This window comes from Macrotis lagotis, chromosome 4, assembly GCF_037893015.1.
Source record: "Macrotis lagotis isolate mMagLag1 chromosome 4, bilby.v1.9.chrom.fasta, whole genome shotgun sequence".
Classification (NCBI taxonomy): Eukaryota; Metazoa; Chordata; class Mammalia; order Peramelemorphia; family Peramelidae; genus Macrotis; species Macrotis lagotis.
The window spans coordinates 112,024,220-112,040,873 of NC_133661.1; the positions used below are offsets into that span (position 1 = coordinate 112,024,220).

The window sequence follows — 16,654 nt, forward strand, 5'->3', positions numbered from 1 at the left end:
TTCCCTAGAAACATATTTGGTTAACTGTACAGAATAGTTCTAGGAAATAGAGGACAAGAAGACTTTAGGAGATCCTGTAACCAAGGCCTCTAGTCCCTCCACTTCTCACCGAAAGTAAACTCCCAGCTTCTTGATGGCCTCCACGAAGCCCCGTAGGCGCTGACCTTCTTTAATGTCCTTGACTGAGTTCACTTCAGGGTCTTCTATTTTGCTTTTCATTCTGGGGTTTGTCCTAAAGGAACAAGAAGGAGAGAGAAGTTTAGGTATGCCCCCCAATGTTTGTGACATTCTTCCCCAGGTCCCACCCTTCCCCTTCAGCATTCTATGTTCCCACCAAACTAGTTCATTTAGAATCTCTGGCACCAAGCACCCCACCTTCCATCTCTGTCTTTTGAAATAGGTCATCCCTCCTCATTGCTGCCTCTTTAATTCCTAGCTCTCTTTCAAGGCTCAGTTCGATTGCTAGAGTCCTTTCATTTGTAATTTATATTTACTTTACTTTGTAGGTACTGTAAAAATGCTATTTCCCTCCAGCACAATATCCCTGAAGGCAGGAATAATTTCATTTTTTTTGGCACTGTATCCCTAGGGCCTTGTCCATAGAAGTCATTTAATAAATATTAACTGAACAGAAAAAAGCTGAACCCATAAACTTGGCATCATTAGTTTCATATTCTAATCAAGAATGCTCCTTCCTCCTCTCACAGACTAATTAGATGCCCATCTTGGATCTCCTGGTTTTCTGACCCTCTGAATTCAGGCAGCTCAGAGTAGACCTTGTGATCAGGCTACCCTATCTTTGGGAGGGGAAAAAAAAATCCCTAAGAACTAGCATATGGGGTAATAATACAATTACCTAGTTTCTTAAGTCCCCAAGGGACCAAAAAAAGGTACAGGAAGGTAAGAAGCTGAAAAGAAGTTTAGAGAAACTCAGAAACTGACCAAGAGAGTCATCTTCCCCCACCCCCTTCTACAGAGGTCCAACTCAATCTGTACCTGGACTGTCGAAGTGACAGTGTCAGTATGGGGTCTTTGGTGGACAGTACACAGCACCTGTAAGAAAAGGGAGAAAAGAGTAAGACCTAGAGAGTTTAATGACCACCCAGCTAGGACACACTAAACAAGAGTCCAAAGTCCTGCAGACTTCCCATTGCAGACAAGGCTTGGAATCATGACATCTATCACACAGGTCATCATGGAACTAAAGTCCATGTTGCTATGGAGCTAATGTCCATGTTCCTCCCCAGTTTTCCACCCAATGAACTCTAATGGCTCTCGGTTACCACCAGAATCATAGCCAAAGTCCTCTGGTTTTTTAAAAAATCCTTGACAACCTGGTTCTATCCTTCCTTTTCCCTCCAAACTCTAATACACCAGTCTTCCTGCTGCTCCTTGCACAAAGTATGGTATCTCTTGCCTCTGTCCTTCAAGTGTCTCTCCTCTTGACTTCCCTAAATTCCTTCAAGACAGTTCAAAGCCCACCTTCTGCAAAGGATTTCCCATTCTTCTCAGCTGATGCCCGCCAAGATTCCCTGACAATTATATTAAACATATCTTGTTTATACATTGGCCTATTGTCTCCCCCATTAGGAAGTGAGCTTCCTGAGACAAAACTCTCACTCTCTGCCGATAACATGATGGTATACCTAGAGAATCCAAAAAAAAAATCTAGAAAAACTACTAGAAATAATTAGCAACTTTAGCAAAGTCACAGGATATAAAATAAACCCTCATAAATCTTCAACATTTCCATATTATGACTAGCAAGATGCAGCAAAAAGAGCTAGAAAGAGAAACCCCATTCAAAGTAACTTCAAGGGGCAGCTAGGTGGCACAGTGGATAAAGCACCAGCCCTAGAGTCAGGAGAACCTGGGTTCAAATACGGTCTCAGACACTTAATAATTACCTAGCTGTGTGGCCTTAGGCAAGCCACTTAACCCCATTTGCCTTGCAAAAGACAAAAAAAAACAAAAAACAAAGTAACTTCAGACAATATAAAATACCTGGGAGTCTAGCTGCCAAGGCAGACCCAGAAACTTTTTGAAAACAATTACAAAACATTTCTCACACAAATAAAATCAGATTTAAATAACTGCAAATATCAACTGCTCATGGATAGGCTGAGCTAATATAATAAAAATGACAATTCTACCAAAATTAAACTGCTTGTTTAGTGCCCTACCAATCAAAATTCCAAAAAATTACTTTAATGAGTTAGAAAAAATTGTAAGTAAATTCATATGGAGAAATAAAAAGTCAAGAATCTCCAGGGATTTAATGAAAAAAGTGCAAAAGAAGGTGGCTTAGGCCACCAGATCTAAAATTATGTTATAAAGCATTAGTCATCAAAACTGTCTGGTATTGGCTAAGAAATAAGAGTGGTGAACCAGTGGAATAGACTACATGCAATAATAGGAAATGATTATAATAATCTACTGTTTGATAAACCCAAAGAGTCCAACTATTGGGATAAAAACTCTTCAATAAAAACTTTTGGGAAAATTGGAAGTTAGTATGGCAGAACCTTGGATTAGACCAACACATTACACTCTATACTAAGATAAGATCGAAATGGATAAAGGATTTAGACATAAAAAACAATATTACAAGCAAACTAGGAGATCAAGGAATAGTTTACCTGTCAGATCTATGGAAAGGGAAGCAGTTTATGACCAAGGGAGAGATGGAGAACATCATTAAAAATAAACTAGACAATTTTGATTACATTAAATTAAAAAGCTTTTGCACAGACAAAACCACTGTAACCAAGATCAAAAGAAATGTAGTAAATTTGGTAACAATTTTTGCAACTTGTATTTCTGACAAAGGATTCATTTCTAAAATATACAGAGAACTGAGTCAAATTTTCAAAAAAACAAGCCATTCCCCAACCGATAAATGGTCAAAGGATATGCAAGCAAAGGCAATTTACAGCTGAGGAAATCAAAGCAATACACAGTCATATGAAAAACTGCTCCAAATCATTACTTATCAAAGAAATGCAAATTAAAGCATCTCTGAGATAGCACCTCACAGCTCTCAGACTGGCCAATATGACAGAAAGGACAATGATCAATGCTGGAAGAGATGCAGGAAATCTGGGATACTAATACATTGTTGGTAGAGCTGTAAACTCATCCAGCCTTTCTGGAGAACAATTTGAAATTATGCCCAGAGGGCAACAAAAATGTGCATACCCTTTGATCCAGTCTATACCCTGAAGAGATTATGAAAAAGGGCAAAAACATCACTTGTTCAAAAATATTTATAGCAGCCCTGTTTGTGGTGGCAAAGAATTGGAAATTAAGTAAATGCCCTTCAACTGGGGAAATGGCTTAACAAACTGTGGTATATGTATGTCATGGAACACTATTGTTCTATTAGAAACCAGGAGGTATGGGAATTCAGGGAAGCCTGGAGGGATTTGCATGAACTGATGCTGTGGGATGAGCAGAACCAGAAGAACACTGCAACACCCTAACAGCAACATGGGGGTGATGATCAACTTTGATGGACTTGCTCATTCCATCAGTGCAACAATCAGTGACAGTTTGGAGCTCTCAGCAATGCAGAATACCATCTGAATCCAGAGAAAGAATTATGGACTTTGAACAAAGACCAAAGACTATTACATTCAAATTAGAAAAACCATTATCATATTATGTAAATTTACTATCTCATACTGTAAAAATTCAAAATAAACAAAATCTTTTTAAAATAATAATACTGTAATATATAAATATATATATATATATATATACATATATATATATATATAAAGTTAAAAAGAAAGTGAGCTTCCTGAGGGAAGGTTTGACCTTTCTTTTTATACACAGTAGTAGACAGCACTGTTTCTAAACATATAATAATAATAATATAATCTGCTGGCTAAAGCACTTATGCAACATTAAAGTCCTTCATCAATATAAGTTATAATGTCATTTTCATTTTTGTCTTTGTAACCCAAAGCATATCAAAGTACTTGGCATACTAAGTCATTTCTCTGCCTAGCTTTCAAGTTCCTCTAACAGACAGGCATGACTCATTTAGCCTATCGATGGGGAGGAATGAGGGGAAATAAACTTAAACCAGATGAGAAATCATTGGTAAGACAATGCTACAACACAAGGAAGAATCAAAGAATGGAGCAGAACAGGGAGAAGAACAGAAAGTAAAAGGCCAAGCATCTCACCTGACAATTTTCTCAGGGTGGAAACCTTCCAGGGGTGCCTGGAGATAAGAGTCCCCCAGGTGAAAGATGCTAACTTTCCCAATTGTCCCAAAGGGGAAGAGGACTTGTAGTCCCTCTTTGGGGATCACCTTCACCACACGACCCATGGCTACTTCTCCTTCTTCTAACTTGTGAGGACCTGGGAGGAGAGAACTGGACTCAGACAAGAGAAAGAAAAATGGCTACAGAGCTGACCAGCTAGATTCGGTCAGGAAGAATAGAGAGGCCATGGGAATCTGAAGATCAGCCTTCTCCTCTGACTCAAAGTCAGGCTTCATGTTTCCAAAGTCACAGTCTGGTAACCATTGAAAGCCAATAATAGCTGAAAGCAGGAGTGAGACCCTGCTGATCCTCAGGAGGCATGAGTTATGCCCACATTGAACTTCTTCCCCAATGAGAAATGAATCCTATCCCATATCATACTCAGATGGGTTAAAGGCCACTTTCCTGACCCAGCCAGGGTTTTTCATCATCATACCTATGAGAGACAAGGTAAGGAAGCCTTTTGAGGATTCTGAACCAACCACAGTAGCGTTCAGAGCTTGGCCAATCTTGAATTTCTTCTCTGGATGTTTCAGAACCTAGATAAATAAGAATTCTGATTCAGTTCAACAAACCTTTGCTTTGGGCAAAGCACTATGCTAAACATTCAAAGTTGTGTTTTTTTTTAATTTATGATACAATCTGTTTATTCACGGAGCTTACCAGGGGAAGGATAACAAATATAAAGGTAAAAATAATACAAGACAGGCAGGGAGTGAGGGGGGCAAAGAAGAATTGGAAGATGCTATAGGAAAACTTAAAACTTAAAAAAAAAAAACATCATTTGCTGAAAGGAACAGAGAATCTTTGTGAGGAAGAAGAGGAGGGCAACTGAACCAAGTTAAGGAAGAAAAGGATTCTGAATGATACAGTCTGAACTAGGATGGCAGCAGTATGCCTGGAGAGGAGATGGATCCAAGATGTGAAGGAAGAATTGACAGCACTTGGAAGCTGAATAAATGTGAGCCTGAAGAAGAAAGTCAAAGATGACTTTGCAGAGTTCAAACCCAGGTGACTATGGGGAATAGTGGTGCTATCAGCAAAAGTGGTGATAAGAGGGGGACAGACTGAGGGCAAGAGACAAGTTTTGGACATGGTCAATTTTAGAAGTGAGCAATTCATCGAAGTGCTACCAGGTAATGAAGGACCAGAAATTAGGGGAGACAATGCAGCTGGATAGATAGATATGAGATTTGCATATGTAGAGGTGGGTAACTGATAAAAGCACCAAGGGAGAAAGAGGAGAGTGAGGAATGGGTTTGGGGAGAACTCATGCTTGGGAGACTAAAAAGGATGGTCACATAAATGTCAGAAAAGCAATGTTATGGAAGCTAAGGAAGGAGTAAGAAAAATTTTGCTACTTTCAAAATAGAACACTGAGAAAACCAGCAGGGATCAACACCCCCTCATTCCCTGTTCCTCAAGAGAACATGAGTTTTCTAGACATGTACATAATATCACTACAGATGTTTCCAAAGGCTGAGAGTCCCCAGGTAACAGAAACAGACCTTGAAACTGAGAGAGGTCAGCAGCTGAGGGATTCTTCCTCGGATATCAGAAGTTATTTCCACCTCAAGCCATTTTTTGATCACGTTGAACTGGAAAACAAAGGTGGGAAGTGAGAAGAAAAACATAAAAGGGGAGAGTTCATTAAAGTTTTCTCCCTTTTTGTTGTGTAGTAAGAGACACAAACTCTTGAAACTATGTCTAATTTCTTCAAGTGGAATATCAAGGACCTACCAGGAAGAAAGTCCTTCCCCTCTGCTCTGCTAATCTCTCTCTCCCTTTAGGGATTTCATTTTAAATACTGTGCTTCAAGTGCTACACCATCAGCGGGGACAGTTGGGCTGCAATCTACAGCAAGGGAATACCTACACTTATGAGAGTTGAGAAGCATCTGATTACTTTCAGCAATACATTAAGGACCTGCCCCAGCAACTCACTGCCTCAAGAGGAATGTTGTCTTTGCAGATGCCTCATCTGATCTACCAGTACTCAGCCCAGATATGACTCCCACCCATGATGAGAATAAGTCAGCTTTTATTTCTTTGTGGCCAAACATGCATATAATTGTCTTTCCACCTTTGGGGGATAGGAGGTCTGAGGGAGAAGAATATCTTTTGTTTCCAAAACCTACACTTTCCAGACAAAATCCTACTTTCAAGATGAATCCCAATGTTAAAGTTTTAATGTATCTTTCAAGGCCTGGCTTAAATCTTGCCTCTTCTATTGAAACTTTCCCAAGTATTTCTGCCAACACTTGCCACAGCCCCCTCTGACCTTCCCCCTAGTATAGTCAATACATATATGTTCTACATGGTTTGGCATGTACACAAATGATCTGGCTGTGATCTCTAATTTTTTCACATCTTACTCTTTTGCCCTCAATTAGACTTAAACTCTGTCTTGCTTGGTCTTCTCTCTGTCCCAATCATTTCCCAATCCCCTTCCTCCAAGGAGAACACATTAGTACCATAATGTCCATCTCACCTTTCTCATAAAACAGGTCACTGTCTGGCCAAGAGGGTACTGTTTGAGCTTCTCTGTGGAGCTGGAGGAGTGAATGCTCGGGGCATTGCTGATGTCTTTCTCCAGCTCACTGTAGAAAGAAAATGTTCTTGGTTTATTAAGGGGAGAAGCCAGTTTGAAAGAACCCTTAAAGACAGCAACTCCTAAGGAATCCCTCTCATACTAGAACAAGAAGAGTTTATTCCAGTTCATTTCTACACAACCACATAAGCTAAGTAAAAACCTCTATTTTTTTTCCTTTTTTTTTGACTTTTTTTCAAGGCAATGGGGTTAAGTGACTTGCCCAATGTCACACAACTGGGTAATTAAGTGTCTGAGGCCAGATTTGAACTCAGGTCCTCCTGACTCCAGGGCTGGTGCACTATGCACTGCACCACTTAGCTACCCTAAGACTATATTTTTCATAAGTATTTATGAAAATAAAATCTTTTTTTCATGATAATTTCTCTGATAGCTTTCTTCTCTTGGAAAAGACAAGAGGAAGTGTGATCTTAAACTTCCCCACTTTGATGGCAACAAGACTAGATCAACCACTTAATCATGAAGGCTATTTATGTAGAATGAAGTGTTCATTTTAAAAATGAAAGGAGGGGAGGCTAGGTGGCACAGTGGATGGAGCACCGGCCCTGGAGTCAGGAGTATCTGAGTTCAAATCTGGCTGAGACACTTAATAATTAACCTAGTTGTGTGGCCTTGGGCAAGCCACTTAACCCCACTGCCTTGTAAAAACTAAAAATAAATAAATAAATGAATGAATGAATAGATAGATAGATAGATAGATAGATAGACAGACAGATAGATAGATAGATAGATAGATAAAAGAAAGGAAGACTTCAATATAATCTTAAACATTTAGAGAGAAATCCTAAACTTCATAAGGAGTCTAGAGTGGAAGAATGTGACACACAGAAAAGAAGTGTTTCCTCATTTATAAAATTGCACAATTGGTCAATGAAATATGAAACTGACACCTAAACTGAGAAGAGATAAGTCAGAAAAAGAAAACTAATACACTCTAATAACTATGCAAAAAACAAAATATAAAATATTAGCAAAGAAATGATAGCAACATCCTTATGAACAGGCTGGGTTTAAATTAGGAATGCCAAGAATGTTCAATATTAGAAACTGACAAAATATAGAAATAGACCTTTCCTCAAAATCATAGCATTTCCCAAGAACTAGAATTATCTGTAATGGAGAAACAAAAGCGGTCTTTCCAGTGTAATCAGGAGAGAAAGGGTAAAGCAAGGATATCCACTATTGTCACTATTATACAGAAAATATATAGTTCTGAGGCAGCTAGGTGGCTCAATGGATAGACCACCAGTCCTTGAGTCAGGAGGACCTGAGTTCAAATCCAACCTCAGATAATTAAGAATTCCTAGCTGTGTGGCCTTGGGCAAGTCACTTAACCCCACTGCCTTGCAAAAAAATTTGAGAAAATATATAGTTCTAGAAATGATAGCTATATCAATAAAACAAGAAAAAGAAATTCAGAGATCATTCATAGGCAAAAAACAAAATTATGATTTCCAGATTATAATTAATGGTCTGCCTACATAACTTTATACATATTTAACTAAAATTAACTAAAGCAATTAATAATTTGCATAAAATAGTAGGATGTAAATTAAAACTTTAAAAACAATTTAATAGCCTTTCTGTATATTATTAACAAAACCGTATAAAAAGAAATAAAAAAATTCCATTCCAAGTAACTATAAAATGTATAAAGCACCTAAGAAACCAAAAAATCCTTTCTGGGTCTTACTCTCTTCATCTGTAAAATGAAGGAATTATCTCTGAGATCCATTCCAACTTTAAATCTATGATCACGTGAACTTATTACACAAAATATTTAACATCATTGAACAGAACTGAACCAAAGTAAAATCCCATTATAAAGACTTTCCAGTCAGCATCTAAAAATTTACCCACCAAGACATCCCCCAAGGATTTATATGAATACATATACACTTTTTATAGGGAAAAAAAATAAATAAGTAATAAAAGAGATAGTAATTGCTTATGGTTCATTCACACCAATAGAGCAAAAGTGACAGTGACAGGCATGAATAAAAGCAACAATAAAGTTGTTAAAGATATTATGGGAGCAGCTAGGTGGTATAGTGGATAGAGCACCTGCCCTGGAGTCAGGAGGACCTGAGTTCAAATCCAGCCTCAGACACTTAATAATTACCTAGCTGTGTGACCTTAGGCAAGTCACTTAACCCCACTGCCTTACCAAAAAAAAAAAAAAAGATATTATGGTAGGGGTTCAAAACATGAACATTTTGTAACTACCTAATTAAATTTATTTTATATGTACATGTATATATGTGATTATTGATGACTGCTAAATTTATAATAAAATTAGGGAGGAAAAACAGAAATGGGGATCCTTAACAGTATCAGATGCTAACAACCAAGATCTAAATAAAATATACCCAACACTCAGGTGCATGCACTTTGAGAGTACCTGCTCTTAAAGCCCATTCATGCAGCATTATTACATTTCATTATTATACTCATTAGATCATGGATTACATAGTAACCATAAATAAATATTAAATTCTATATGTAGTCCTTGACAAGTTTTTGTTGGGCAATGTAGCCAAAAAGAGCTCACAGATTATAGACACTCATAATCTAAAAAATCTAGATAGTTAAAATGTTGGACCTAGTCTAATAAAATGAGATTAAAAGGGATTAATCAGACGCCATTAAGTCCTCAGTAATAGTCTGGATTTGTTCCTTGCATTCCCCTCCTGCTACCCTAGTATCTGGCCCTTATATGTCACTTGCACTATTATTATAAGTAACCTCCTAACTAGCTTTCTAACTTCCAGTTTTTTTACTCTATGATCCATCTTCCACACACCTGAATTTGGGTTTACAAAACAAACCAAAGGGATGGCTAGGTGGCGCAGTGGATAGAGCACCAGCCCTAGAGTCAGGAGTATTCAAATCCAATCTCAGACACTTAATAATTACCTAGCTGGCCTTGGGTAAGCCACTTAACCTCATTGCCTTGCAAAAAAAAAAAAAAAAATACTAAAAAAACAAAATACAAAACCAGTTTCACACCCAAATGTGAAAATGTGTTGAAATGGAGGAAACTTAATTAGGCAACAAGCTGTTTGATAAAGACAGGAGGAGTAGGAGTTTGTATTATATGACTGCCTTCCCTGATACCCCTCTGTCCCCCCTGCCAAACCAAATGTAACCTTCAGTTATATTAACAGAGAAACACTATGCTTATTCTTGATAGGTGATGGACCTACTGCTCCCTGACTCAATCAGACTATATGTACAAGTACTGTGTATGTATAGTTAAACCACATTTAAGGAAGGACATTGATAGGTAAAAGAACATCAGAGGCAGGCAATGAGAGTGATGAAGATGTTTTTAGATTTAGATTGTTTCAAATAAGAATCAGTTAAAAACTTGAATATTTAAAACAAGGAAGAGAGATCTTGCTTTGGAAGGTAGGTAAGAGGCTAGTATATGGAAGGGAGCACTGATACAGGAGTGGGAGTCCCATTTCTACCACTAAGATGCTGTGCAACAGAACTCAGGCAAGTCACTCATTCTGCTCATCCAGAAGAGGAAAAGAATGGATTACAGCATTGTTTCTTAAACTGTGTTGTGTCATGGACCACTTCGGCAATTAGGTGAAGGCCATAGATTCTTCTCAGAATAACATTTTAAATGCATAAAATGGCATATATAGGATTATAAAAGAAATCAATTATATGGAATTAAAGTCATCAAGCTATTAAAAGCCAAGTACATGGCCTCAGGTGATGGCTTCTAAAGTTCCTTTCAACTCTGACATTTTACAAATCTTTAAACTGACAGGAAGAAATTGACAAAAAAGAGAAGCTAGGGTCAACCTTAACTCACAGAACTAGTTAAAAGATAACAATTGCAAGTCTAGAACCCCACTCCCAATTCTAAACCATGTTCTCTTTCCAAAGACCACTGCTGCTCATCTCAAATTAAACCCCAGTCTGGTAAAAGATCTAAATTCTCTTTGGCAGTTTACTACTAGAGTCTTCATGGCTCATGGAGTAGGGGACTCAGATGGAAAGGAGATGCAAGACATAAGAACATGCTAAGTCTAAAAACAAAAGGGCTTTAAAAATAGTTGTCCAAGTTGTAGTATATGAAGGCAATAGAATACTATTGTCCATAAGAAATGATGAGCAACTTGCATGAACTGAGGCTGAAGGAAATGAGCAGAACACCAGGGCATTGTACATATTAACAACAACATTGTATGATGTTATTTTAGCTCTTCTCAGCAATACAGTGATCAGACAATTCTAAAAGACTTATTATGGAAAATGCTATCCACTTCCAAAGAAAAAATTATGGAGTCTGAATGTAAATCAAAGCATGCTGTTTTTACTTTTTTAAAACTCATTTTTTTTCTTTCTGATGATTTTTCTCTTTTGTTCTGATTCTTCTTTCATAACATGATCAATATGGAAATATGTTTAACATGATTGTGCATGTGTACCCTATAGTAGATTACTTGCTATATTGGGAAGAAAATTTTACAAAATGAATGCTGACAAACATCTCTACACATAATTGGAAAAAAACACTATTAAGATTTTTTAAAAAGTAGTTACAGCTTTATGGATCTGCAAAACTTTGCTCATAAGAACAAAGAGAACATTGTACACATTAACAACAACATCGTGAATTGATCAGTCTTGATGGATGTAGCTCCTCTCAGCAGTTTAGAGAGCTAGGACAATGTTATCCTCATCCAGAGAAAGATAAACAAAACAAAACAAAAAAACCTACAAAATCTGAACGAATACTACATTCAATTTTTTTAAATTTCTTTTTATGTATTTCTTTCCTATTTCATGGTTTTCCTTCTTTTCCCTTAATCCTAATTCCTCATACCGAAAATGATACATACAAATGTGTATACAATATTCACCTGACTGTTCACCACTGAGGGGAGGGAGGTGCCAAGGGAGGGTGGAAGGAAATTATGTAATTTAAAAATATGAATATGCATGTGGATGAATATGTAATTGGAAAAATAAAATAACAACTGAAAAAAAATTGCTCAAAACTAAGAGCTGGGAAAAATTTACTAATACCCCACTTAACATATAAGTAGAGCTTCTCTTACCTTGGTCGAATACTCAGCTCAGAGACAGTCTGTCCACTTGATGGATGGCTGATTGGGAGAGACCTCAGGAAAAAAAAAAGAAAATGCGTTTAAATCATTTCTTCTCTCCTTGGGCAAAGGCACCTCTCTTCTCTATCCAAAGTTAAGTGGATTCCCTCCTCAGAACCTCTAGTTTGCTTCTCAGTTTACCACAATGTCACCTTATATATGAAGTTATCTTTCATTTCCCCAATAGCTAGTGCCCAACTCCACCTCCCAAAATCACCCTATATTTTTGTATACAAAATCACCCTGTATCTTTGCATACAATTATCTATGGAAAGTGGTTTTCCTTGACATATGATCCTTGAGGGCAGGGACTATTTCACTAGTATCTATCAAAGAATTTGACATATTGTAAGTGCTTATTAAAATGTTTATTGACCAATGAAAACTTGAAAGCTAGTTCTCTCCTTCTTTCAACCCTCATTCCCTTCTTCATCATGGTATTGAGTTAGTAATCAACTATCAATGGTAGAGTGTTATTTTTGTTTGTTCTTTCCATCCTCACCCTTCCCTACATGACCTTTTATCATTCTCAAAAAACTGAGTCTTGAGGAATTCTTTCAGGCTGCTTGGGACTACCAGAATCCTGAATCAGATGAGATTTAGAAATGTGTGTGTTTTTTTAATGTAGCTGTATTACAGTTATACAGCTAGGTATTAGTGCAGACAAATGAAGCCCCTTGAAAGTCACACTCTGCAAAGTCATGGCTATGTAAAATATGGCAACTGGTTCCAGTCCAGAGGAAATATGGAGTGTGAATTTAAATACTACAACCATTTCAAGGCATTCATTATTTGAACTAAGATTCAGCTGTATTTATTATAAAGGACAATAGCAATACTCCCTTACAAAATACCAAAAAAAAGCAGTGGGGGGAAAAAAAGCTGTAAACTCAGGGTGAGACCCCACTAAATTAAATCATTTCTGTCCAGATAAAACTGGACAGTAAATAGAAGGGAATGGCATAGACTTGGTGATCTTGTCTAATCCCTGATGACAAAAGGAATAATGACATTTAGATTCATCATTAGTTCAATCAATACCCAAGATAAGCAAGAAGATCAGGAAGATCTGATGAAGTCTGTGCTGTAGATGACACAATTTTAAAGGAATTCAGGGCTTAATTTTCAAGATTACATCAAACAGATGATTTCAAAAGAATGGAATGATATCAATACCTCAGAGAGGGGCCAACCAAGACATCATTAACTACATCTCTACCAAGTCTTTATAAGAATGGGGTAAATACTTAGTGAGTATTCAGAATACTTCAGAAAATTACAAAATTAAAGATGATATCCCATAGCATATGGAATAACAGCACTCCAGAGAATATAAATTCCTGACAGCATTCAAGTTGATCACAAAAAACGTATTAGTAAAGCTAAATGTAGCTACAAAGCCCTCCTTCAATAGAGGAACTCCTGCACTGTTAAATTAGGAGAAATATGAAAGTGGGAGACAAAGGTATCTTACCACTGTCATGGAAGATGTGTTTTTTCCAAAATCTAAATAAAAGAGGGATATTCTATGGAAAGCAAGACTCCCTGGATGCACTGGCATCAACTATTTAAGTACTATATGCTCCTTGGGAAGAGCCTAGTGGACAAAGAAGGCACAAAGCTCTGATCGTGGCAAGGGCAGGGGCAGTCTACTGAATTCCTCTCCCTACACACACCCTGAACAAATATTGTCAATAGCATAAAACAGATGCTTAATAAATGTGTATTGACTGACTGATTCATAACAATCTGGCATTCTATCAGGTTCATCTACATTTGGGAAAGTATAAATGCTTTCAATCATCCAGAACTGCCCTGCATCACCAAAGTTCATCTTCTTACAATGGATATCCTCCCAGGAATGCTCTAAGGTTGTGATTCCAGGTACAAGGTACAACTATAGAAAGATACCTGAAGATGGGTCTTCAGGAATATAGGACTATACTGTAGCACATTACTAATGATGACTTACACTAAAAAAAGTGTACAAGAGAGATCACCAGGAACATGTATACTAGGATCTCAAAGTCCTGCCATGTGAGGATCGGCTCAAGAACTAGATGTGGTTAGACTAGAGAAGAGGAAAAAAAGACCAAGAAAAGGTACGACTGTTGTCTTTGAGACTTTACCCTGGGGCAGCTAGGTGGCACAGTGGGTAGAACATCAATCCTGGAGTCAGGAGAACGTGAGTTCAAATCTAATCTCAGACACATAATAATTGCCTAGCTATATGACCTTGGGCAGGTCACTTAACCCCACTGCCTTGCAAAAAAAAAAAAAAAAGACTTTGCCCTTCAGGAGATCTTCTTAGACCTAGATAACAGAACTGGAAAACTGCAAAGAAGCAGCTGAGGGTTGGACATAAGGAGAAACTTGTCCCAAACTGGAACAGACACTGGAGCAATAACAAAGTAGAATGGCCTGCCTCAGAAAATGGGGCATTTCCCCTCAAATGCGGGATGCAGAGAGCAGGGAAACATCTCCAAGCAAAGGCTGGATGATCCCTTGTTGAATATGATTTCTGGGGATACTTGTTCAAACATAGATTGGATGAGATGAACTAAAAGTGTAAATACTAATAGATGTAATCTGCATAAAAGTTCTTTGGGAGGGGAAAATATTCGATAATTTTTAAGAGTTACAAAGGGGTAAAACCGCTTTAAAAAAGGATTTTAAGTGAAACTAAATCTACAAGACACTGTCTAATTCTGGTATTCTTCAGAAAGGAAATGAGATTTTCTTGTATCAGGACGAAGGAAAATGAAGGTCAAAGTGTGGTTCTGGTCTTCACAAAATACTAAAGAACTGGGAGAAAGGCTGAAGGGATTAGGCAGATCTTCCATTGAGGATTTATGGAAATGGAAAATCACTAAAAAGAGGCACACAGAATAAACAGAAGTGACCTACACGTGCCAATTTAGCTTTCATATACCTTACTCAAGTAGATTTCTGTGAAAAACCTGACTTGCGCCAAGCAAACCTGATTTATGAGGGGATGAGAGGTATAATATCCATCTTACAAAGGAATCTTCAAAAAAAGATTCATTTATGGAATCCATTTAAGGTAAAATTCAATTTACCAAGTCTGACTTATTCACAACTTGTGAAGCACACATGGATGAAAGCTTTCCCATTCCTAACTCCAAAAATTTAAGTCATCATCTATTTAACTCAATTCTGAACTCTTGCCCCACACCATCCTGCAAAACCTCCTTACTTGTGAGTTAACAAAGTTCTCTGGCCAATCACCCGGGCAGTGACTGTCTTTCCAACTTTAAGCTTGGTAGTGGGCTGGGTACCAACAGGCACATCATCCAGAATCTCAGAGGCATGGATACAGCCAACAAGACCATTCTCAAGTGTCACAAAAACATGGGTGGCCTTGACTGACTTCACAATCCCAGTGACCATCTCCCCAATGGGCAAGGTAGGTTTCTCCAACAGCTTGCTCACTACTCCTGGTTCTTCCCCTGTAGGGTCTGGAGCTATTGAGGGAAGAGCCGGGGTCCTCTTCTTCACAGAACTCTCAATAGCCAGGAAGAGGCCAATGTCACTGGGGTTTGTACTTTTGAGGATCAAGGAGACCCTCTGACCAACTTGCAGTTTCTCTGAGTCAAAACGGAAGGTGTCATTGAGGTGAGAGGTAACCGGGAAAGCCACCAGCTGGCCAGTCTCCACCAAGGAGGCAATGGCAAATGTTTTTTCCAAATGCTCTATAACTGCACGGTGCTCAGTGTCTTTCTTCATCTGGGAAAAAACAAAAGGGAAAATTCTTCCTCAGTACCTATTTTTTGTCCTACAGTAAACATGAATTATCTACCCTAGTCTTCACTAAAGTTTCTGTTCTTTTTTCTCATCTGCTCCCAATGTTTGGAATGTCCTCTCTCCTCCTCTTTGCCAACTGAATTCCCACCACTCCACCAAAGCTCCACTTAAATGTCACCACTTCCAGGAAATCTTCCCAAATTCCTCTGGTTGGTGATGACTTTTCCTTTCACAAGAGGATCTAACATTTATAACTAATATTTATCAGGTACTTTGTGCATCTAGCTATTTGTGTTGGTGCCATACTCCCTACTTCTGGAGCTGTAGCTAATTCCCCAGCTCCTTAGTATAATGTTCTGCCCAAAGCAGATACTTTGTATTATCCTCTATTAGATACCATAATTCAAACAAATATGAACATATATCCATCATTCCCCATATTCAATTTTCCTAATCACTAAGATGTGTCCCATAAGGCTTCAGGTGGCAGAATGAGAACTAGTGGATAGATATTACAGAGATAGAGTGAAATGGGCTGACTGTCCTGGCCATGTGAAAATGTTCTACAACAGATGACTGATGGAGGCATTAAAGGGTGAGAGATTCCTGCTCTGCAAGGTTCGCTCTCTTAAGGCCCCTTCTGGGACTTGACAACTCTCCACAAATGACAAAAGCAGGCAGTGCAGATATTTAGTGTTAAGAATCCTGGAGTAGGAGGACTGAGGAAATCTGAGTTCTGCTCCTAGGGTCTATAACCTTGGATAGATCTCCTTCCCTCTCTGAACCCCAAATTCCTCTTCAAAATGAAGGATCTAATTTCTCTCCCTCTTTCTCTCATTTGATTTTGGGTTACTTCCTCCCATCATTAAACATTCA

The 16,654-nt window shown here is 38.1% G+C and overlaps 1 protein-coding gene across 1 annotated transcript in view; it reads right to left on the bottom strand.

Moving 5' to 3' along the window:
- Positions 1-16,654, bottom strand: part of PDCD11 (programmed cell death 11) — a 47,860-nt gene that overhangs the window by 6,118 nt on the left and 25,088 nt on the right. The window contains exons 20-27 of the mRNA XM_074233794.1: positions 15,231-15,760; positions 11,966-12,028; positions 6,765-6,873; positions 5,783-5,872; positions 4,711-4,813; positions 4,194-4,371; positions 997-1,053; positions 110-232 (exon numbers count right to left, since the gene is read on the bottom strand). Coding sequence (XP_074089895.1) covers positions 110-232; positions 997-1,053; positions 4,194-4,371; positions 4,711-4,813; positions 5,783-5,872; positions 6,765-6,873; positions 11,966-12,028; positions 15,231-15,760 — 1,253 coding nt within the window. The remainder of the gene's footprint in view (positions 1-109; positions 233-996; positions 1,054-4,193; positions 4,372-4,710; positions 4,814-5,782; positions 5,873-6,764; positions 6,874-11,965; positions 12,029-15,230; positions 15,761-16,654) is intronic.